This window comes from Sturnira hondurensis, unplaced genomic scaffold (genome assembly GCF_014824575.4).
Source record: "Sturnira hondurensis isolate 20B ecotype Veracruz unplaced genomic scaffold, ASM1482457v3 Scaffold0022910, whole genome shotgun sequence".
Lineage (NCBI taxonomy): Eukaryota > Metazoa > Chordata > Mammalia > Chiroptera > Phyllostomidae > Sturnira > Sturnira hondurensis.
The window spans coordinates 5,059,339-5,067,893 of record NW_028095541.1 but is presented as its reverse complement, the minus strand read 5'-3'; the positions used below and the strand labels follow the sequence as shown (position 1 = coordinate 5,067,893).

The 8,555-nt window shown below is 35.7% G+C and overlaps 1 protein-coding gene across 4 annotated transcripts in view; it reads right to left on the bottom strand.

Moving 5' to 3' along the window:
* Positions 1-209: 209 nt before the first annotated feature.
* Positions 210-8,555, bottom strand: part of MICU2 (mitochondrial calcium uptake 2) — a 97,557-nt gene continuing 89,211 nt past the window's right edge. For 3 of the 4 annotated variants that reach the window (XM_037037085.1, XM_037037087.1, XM_037037089.1), the window contains 4 exons: positions 6,313-6,484; positions 3,201-3,309; positions 2,468-2,625; positions 210-856 (listed from right to left, as the gene is read on the bottom strand). In XM_037037085.1, coding sequence (XP_036892980.1) covers positions 752-856; positions 2,468-2,625; positions 3,201-3,309; positions 6,313-6,484 — 544 coding nt within the window. In that variant the 3' untranslated portion in view covers positions 210-751. The remainder of the gene's footprint in view (positions 857-2,467; positions 2,626-3,200; positions 3,310-6,312; positions 6,485-8,555) is intronic. The other variant, XM_037037086.1, reaches the window with a different exon arrangement.

Sequence of the window (8,555 nt, the reverse complement as noted above, 5' to 3'; positions counted from 1 at the left end):
TATTTAGTGCCAATTAATTTCTAGGGCCATTTAAAACATTTATCTACAACCCAATAAATCCCAAGAGATCCTGATCTTATGATCAAGATTCTCCCAATTACAATAGTTTTTAAGAATATGAACTAATTAGGCTGGCAAGGGATGAGAGTGTTCACATTTAAAAACAAAGTGGTTTTCAAATAACACATATAAAATGAAACACACCTCAGTAATTTTTGCATCTTTGTATATACTTTATTCTAGGTCCAATGGTGAAATTTACATGTTATTTTAAAGACATCTAAGATACAGCTCACTGAAATGAAAAGTACAAGAAGTTTATGTGATATAAGATACACATGAGAAAACCTTAAACGTTAAGTTAATTTGCTCTTCTAGGAACATAAGGACTTACAGAATTGATACTGGCCTTTATATCAATTACTTGTTTCTATAAGTTATTGTGGATCCTTCCAGAGAGCATATTGTGCTATTGTGTCTAAGAAATTAGTGAATAACTAGGTTTTCCACTGTATCATAGTACAAAGCATTACTTCATTCCTAGGCTTCCTCACAGGATCCAGTATCTGTTTTCATAAAAGTGTACTTTCTTTTTACTAAGTCTGTTAATGAAATCTTGTTGAGAAGTTATTGAATCAGAAAGCAATACAAGGCATCTTTGTATTACAAAGGAAATTAGTGAAGACTTAAGAAGATAAACATCTGGTACTTTAAAAAAATCTCAAATTCTGATTTTTGGAGCAATGTTTTCCTAAAAAAGACCTTTTCCAGCTTGTTTCCAGACTTCTTTTACTCCTCTGATGCTTTCTTTTTTCACACATTTCCAGTACTCTTGAACACTTTGTTGTTGTGGTACCTGTTAAGCAAAAGTAAAACTTAAGGGGCTATTTTATTGAAGGTTAACCATGATTTCACATGTGCATTGTTACTGTTTATTTCCCATACTCCTCCAAAACATATGTGAGATGGATTATGTTGTAAAAGGTGATTGCAACAGCACTGTACAGTAAGGTAAAATATAAAAGTGAATGTGATGTAAGAATATGCACAGGGTAACCAAGGAATGGATACGTGATTGGAGATTCTTTCTTCATAAGAATAGGAAAACTTTGGTTGATCTTCTTTTACATATTGGCTTTAAAATATAATTATTTAATATTTTCTCCTTTTATAATATGTGTGGACTAAAAAGGAGCCTAAAGTTTGATTTAACCTTAGATAAAATTAAAAAGAAACTATAGGTCACGGTATATTTGATGAGAAACCTTAAGAATATAATTCATTTAAGTGCTGAGTTAAAAAGTACTGTGTGGTTATTATTTCTCTCAACTAATCAAAAAAGTGGAAGTTCAACAAAACTGTGACTCTAGTGCGCACAGGGGCAAAGCACTGCTGGAAACCTGCCACACGGAAGCAGAGTCTACTTCAGACTGTGTGTGTCCAATTCCTACTGCTCATTTTCAGCTCTTCTCTTTAACACATTCTGAGAATTGGTAGAGACTCTAGGTATATTAAACTGTTAACTGCAAAGGTTGGTTTAATTTCCAATAATATGATTATTAACCATGAAGTATTGGATGACTACAAAGCCTGTGTTTGTGGCAGGACATGAATGTGCTTCTCTAAGTTATAAATAGATTTATTTTTGTAAAACCACCATATTTTCTTTCTCTCATCCTCTGTCCTTACCTAACTGCTTACTTACTGTGTGGCCCTGTCCAGAGCCAGGTTTCCAACCTGAAAACTACTTTTCTGAGAGAAGTTCTAGCAGATTCTTATCTAAAATAAATTTTGGGTTTCATCTGTCCCAGTTATAGGCCAATATGTGAATTTGAGTGAATAATGGTAATAGCTAACACCAATTGTAAGTGTCTCAGCCATGATACTAAGTTTTTCACACTTAATTCTCATAATAACTTTCTGCTAGATCCTGTTAGTTAGTTTCCTCATTGTACAGATGAGAAATATGAGGCTCAGAAAAATTAAGTGGCATTGTAAGTTTTGGTAGTTAACAGGTGAGAGAGCTGGGATTTCAAACTAGGTGTGTTTGCCCCGACTGGTGAGGCTTGGTTGGATGATTTCCCATAGAGCAAAAAGTCACTGGTTTGGTCCCCAGTTGAGGCACATATGAGAAGCAACCATCAATGTTTCTCACACTGATTTTTCCCTCCGTCTCTTTCTCCATCCCTTCTCTTTCTTCTAAAAATAAAGAAATAAAATCTTAAAAAAAGAAACTAGGTGTGTCTAACTGCAAAGCCCAAAGTAAATTCTAGGCTATGATTTCTGAGTATTGGTTTCTGATCAGATTCGAATTTTTGAAAAATGCAAAGAAAAATGTTAGATCACATCTGCAGGGATCTCTTTATAAATTATGAAAACTCTACTTAAGATGACACATTTCCTCCAATTCTAGGTTTTACATTTAATTACATGTAAACATGTTATTTAAACACTCAAAGTCTGTTACCCATAAACCTCGATGCATCCTGTTTTTTAACACTCCAAGGAACTCTCCATGACTAAGACATTCGTCGCCATCCAAATCAAAGATCTTGAAGACAGTGTCCAAAATGTTGTTTGAGAGCTCCTGTCCTGTAGCTACTTTCACAGCTCTCTTAAACTCTGCTAAAAAAGAAAACATAAACCAATTCACCATGTGAAACAGTCTAAGTAAAATTAATCTAATTTTTCTTAATTTGAGAATTAAAAATAAATCTAACTACTAACTATATGGGCAGTAAAACAAAAACAAAAAATATACGTAAAATATATTCATATATAAATTTGGCTGACAAGCGCCACGAAAGTACTGGGCAAAAGGCACTCCTGTATATAATGCAGACCCACATTTTTGTGCACATTATACATAGGCTCATTATTCCCACGTATAATGTGTATCTTTATTTTCCCCTCAAAAGTTTGGGCAAAAAAGTGCACATTATACATGGTAAAATATGGTAACTTTAAGTGGCTATTTTAATTTAACCAATGTTTCAAACACAAGTATTTAGACATTTCGTTCTCCCTCTCAGGGAAAAGTAAGCAGAGTAATTGTGAAATGTAAGTATTGTGCTGTAAATCTGGAATAACCTCGATGAATTAAGTAAAGGCCAGTCCATTGTTTTTACTGCTAACTGGCACCTTGGTTGGTATCATCTAGTTTAAGAGATAATAAAAATTAAATGATGCACAGAACTTACCTAGTCTGACAGGGCGATGAGCTAAATTAAACATCTGCATGGCAATAGCAAAGTCTTCCAAGTGGGTTGTAAAATGACAAAATGACTTGAACTCATCCAGACTAATACTCTAATAAAACAAAAGGGAGTTTTTATTACAATTTTGTAGTTACATTAAATAATCTTACAAAATAAGTGTGAGTGTTCTTTTCTATCATAAAGCTTAGGAATTCCTATCTTTCCAAGCAAGTCTATTAAAAAGTTTGAAATGCAGAGTAACAAAATTATAGATTTTACATATTAGGATGAACCCTGAGATAATAACTTTTTTTTATTACCAGGGCACTGGGTGTGATTGCAGACTATATACCGTGTGAAAGGAGTTGTGCAGTGCAAGACTTGGGATTGTCCTGTGTGTTGAATAATCCCCAATGTGACTATATTTCGAGATGAGAGGTCATAAGAGTCTTCAATACTCAGGTGTTGAATAACCCCCAATGTGACTAGATTTTGAGATGGGAGGTCTAATTTGATAGGACTGGTGTCCTGATAAAAGACACCAGAGTGCTCTCATTCTGTGTGTGGGGAGGAGAGGCTTCATCGGACACCAAACTTGCCAGCATCCTGATCTTTGGCTGCCAGCTGCCAAAATTGTGAGAAAATCAGTTTGTGGTTTAAGCCACCCAGTCTGTGGTACTAATGGCAGCTAGAGAATACTAATACATCCTGTTGAGTGGCCTACCTCCTAGCTTTCCTTAGTTTTATCAGTAGACATATAGCAGTGAGTTTTGGAGTTAGGTGGACCTATATTGAAATTCCCATTGTGCCATTTATCATGGCATTATATATTTAATAGGGTAAAATGTCAGACACTTCATAGTTCTTGAGTTTTTAAGACCCCATTATAAATTAGAGACATTGGTCTACTACATGTGATCCCAATATTTCCCGTTTTGTTAATTTGTAATTTTGACTTTGATTATAATTTTGGGGGGGATGAGGGGAGTCAACAGACTTTTGAGGTAGTAATATAGTAATTACTAAATTACTAGTAATTTAATTTTAGGTAGTAATTTCATAAATTTTTTCTTTAAAGCTTTTGGGTTTGCTTAGAAAGACAGGTATACCCCCCTCTAAGATGATTGTTTCCAAGTTTTCTTCTATTCTTACTCAGTTTCCTTTTTTTCTTTAACATTTAATTCTTTGATCCATCTGGAATTTACTTTACAGTAATGAATGAGGTAGACACTTAACCTTTATTTTCTTTCTCAGATGGCCAGTGAATTGTTCTAATGACATTTAATAATTCTTCTTTACCCAACTGATTTGTAATAATAGCTTACATAAACTAAATTTTGTATGTGTATTTGGCTCTATCTCTGGACTTTTTACTCTGGTCAACTAATAATGCCTATCAAAATAATTGTAACTGTTTTAGTTACAAATACTTGATGATATATTTTAATATCTTTGCATTTTCTCTTAAAGACCACTTTTTTTTAGAGTAGTTTTAGGTTGACAGCAAAACTGAGGAAATTATATTTCCCTGCCTCCTCAGAACTTTTTTTTAAACAAACAGTTGACTCTTTAAAAAAAGATTTTATTTATTTATCTTTAGAGGGGAAGGGAAGGAGAGAGGGAGAGAAATATTAATGTATGGTTGCCTCTCATGCGTCCCCTGCTGGGAACAGGCCTGCAACCCAGGCTTGTGCCCTGACTGGGAATCGAACTGTGATAGTCTGGTTCGCAAGCTCGTACTCGATCCACTGAGCTACACCAGCCAGGGCAGAATTTCTTTTCATATAAAAACTTTGCGGCATTTTTTATTGAAACCCATATTGTTCAGCAGTGTCTTGTTCTCTCATAATTCCTGCACAGAAGAAGGATCACACTTTGGTGCCTCCTTGAAGTTAGGTTGAGCCATGTGATCAGTCTAGCCAGTAGCCAATGGTGGTCACGTTTCCAGGACAAAACATTTAATTGCCAGAACATGACTCACTCCTTTCTTTTTCTACACTGGCCTCTGAAAATGGTGTTTTCAGGTGGTGGAGCTCCAAGACGGCAGAGCCTCAAAGTCTAGGTCTCTGAGCACCACATGGGTGGTCTCCCACCTGCCATGCTGGAGATGTGGCACAATCAAGAAACAAGCCTTCCTTGTGTCAGCCACAGTGATTTCAGGGTTAGTTTGTAACTGCAGTAAAGAGGCTGTTGGGATTAGTATGACCATCTCATTTACAGACTAAAGGAGAACTACTGTATTTATTTATAATGCTATGACTTTCTATTCAGTCACAGGGAATGTCTCTACAATCAGATAAATTTTATTTCACATCCTTTAAAACTTTAAAGTTTGTTTCCACATATCTGTAGTTAATTTATAATTGTTATATATTTCTATTGCAATTATAGATGCGATCTTCATTACATTTTATTATTTTTCCTCGCTATAAAAATAGCTTTAAAAATAGCTTTAAAATTATAGGAAAATACATGCCCATTTCAAAAAAAATTTTTTAAAATAATGTAGTAAAAACAATACATAAAGTAAAAATGCCTTGAAATCTCACCACTGTACATTAACCATCTGGCAATTATCATTTCATGCACTTCACATACATAAACACACACATAATGGTACTACATTTTCTGACCTGGAATTTTTATACAGGGCAGCTACTTCTGATATAGCATTAGCATTGTAACAGGCATTTAATTTAGTTTTTATTGTTTCTAATAGTTTTCCATTTGATTCTCTTGGGTTCTCTAGGCATATAATCACATCATATGCAAATATAACTGTCACTTCCTTTCACATTTTCATACTTTTAATCTTGTTGATTTGCCCTAAGATTTCCAGAACAACAGGAAGTGACAGCATTGACAGTGGACATTCCTGTCTTATCTTGACTTTACTGGTAATGCGAAACTCACGGCTGCTATACTGATTCTTAGTTAACAGTTTATTAGTAATTAATAGTATATACAGAATTCGTACTTTTTGTACTTCTTTTTATACTTAAACACTAGAGAGCAGCAGTCTTGGATAGTTTGGAAGTCACTTTATTTAATTATATAAATATGCCTACCATATTAGTTCATGTTCATCACAAGCATAACAAAAAGACATACCAACCTCTCCTGCTGACAACTTCTCTCTCACATTTTTCCAATAAATGTCTTTATTTTCAGTGTTAGTGAAATAAAGGAGCCACTCTGCAAAGTCTTCTTTTCTCATGAAACTCAAGCCTTTAGAGAACTGAAGGAACTCCATCTCTTGGACCTCCGTCTGTAGATTCTCCATAAACCTAAATGTTAAAGTACAGAGCTGACAGAAGTGGCCAGTGGCTTTCACCTGTCACACCATCAATGGGGCTGTGCAAGCACCTCTGTGAGCTGCACAAAGCATAAATGCCATGGCAAGGACTGCAAGGACCAGAGTGTCCAGTAGCTGGGTAAGTCTAACACCTGCTTTAATCTGACTCCCTATACTGAGTTTGTGCAAATTCCACTTGGCAACCTACATTCTGACAAACTTAGACTTAAAAAATTAGTAAAATGTTGCTCTGATACAACCAGAGAAAATGAAAATGTATAAAAAAACAATATTTTTCTAATATAGGTAGGTTGTTTATAATCAGAGAAACTTAAAATTCAGTTGGGATACTGTTTAGAATGTTAATCATAACTGATGGTTCCTCATATTTTTCAGATACTAAATTTGATCAATATAATTAATGGCTTTGCATCAAAAGTACAGATTTACCAGAAAGTATTTATAATCTTTTGGATAATAACATATGTCCATGTGACTTAAAAGTCTTTTTTTAAAAATAAAAACAAATGGTCCACGACTCTGTTTCTGTTTTGTCAGTTTACTTTGTTCATTAGATTCTACATATAAGTGAGATCATATGGCATATGTCTTTCTCTGACTTATTTCACTTAGCACAATAACCTCCAGGTCCACCCATGTTGTCACAAATGTTAAGATTTCTTTCCTTTTTACATCTGTGTAGTATTCCATTTTGTAAATGTACCACAGCTTTGTTGTCCATTCAGTGCACGGACACGTGGAACACACTGACAGCTCTCAGAAGGGAGGGGGCGGGGGGACCAGATGCAAGAAGGTAAAGGGATTAACCAAAGAATGTATATGCATGACTCACAGACACAGATAACTGGGTGGTGATGGTCTGAGGAAGGGCGGGGGAGGGGCTGGGTGGAGGCAGATGTGGCAGGGGGATGGGGACATCTGTAATGGTGTCAACAATAAAAATAAATGAAAAGAAATACATAGCACTTGGATCAAACTGTCATCAACAGCCTTCTGAGAAATGTACAAGCTGAAAGAATATCAGGTTTAAAATATACCTTCTTTGAACAAGAACACAGAAGTGCTGATTTACTTATAACCTAAATCATGGGAAAAGCATGACTATCTCCCTGAGTTTTAACATACTGCAAATTCCTTACTCACCTTTCCACATGTTCAATGATCTGTACTCTGTCATGTCACAATTTGGTGGGAATACACATGGGGTGAAAAGGAGTCCAGTCCAGTTCAGTGGGAGGAAAGCTGTCACTTGTCCCCCACACCTTAGAAGCATGAAGGGAGTTTAATTTTAGGCTTCTATCTGTGGTAGGTCAGAATCTGAATGTATTCAATACATATATTTATCAGTGTTGTGTTCTTTAGGGTTTAAAGTTTTATCTAAAACTTGAAGCATTTCAAATTTGGACTGAACAAAATCTACTGATACACTTCATCCTTTGTTGTATTGTGTACTGTGGTGACATTCAATTTTTTCTTATTAGGACCGTTTAAAAAGTAAAGCATTACTTTAACGCTTTAAAAAGTAAAGCATTACTTGCAAACAAATGTACAATGAAACAGGGAAGTAGAAAATATAGTATAAGAACAGGAATAGACTCCCAACCCAGATGGAGGCATAGGTAGATACACTTTGTCTCCTTGAACAACCAAAAGGATAACAAATTAAAAAAGAAATAACCAGAACCACCAGAAAATCAAACTGTAAGGAAGTCTGACAAACAAGGAGTTTAAGAAGAAATTTTCATCCAGACTGGTAGGAGGGGCAGAGACAGGCAGCCAGGGGCAGAGAGGACTTGTGAAAAGGCAGTGGGCTGGATGACCTAGGTAGGCAAGGATGCGGCTGACGGAGTGGGCAGTCCAACATTTGTGAGAAGATAAACCAGGAGGAACAACTGGGGAGTGAGACAGACCATGCAACCCAGGGTTCCAGCATGGGGAAATAAAGCCTCAAAACCTCTGACTGAAAAAACCTGTTGGGGATGAGGCAGCAAGAGAAATTCCCAGCCTCACAGGAGAGTTTGTTGGAGAGCCCACAGGGTCCT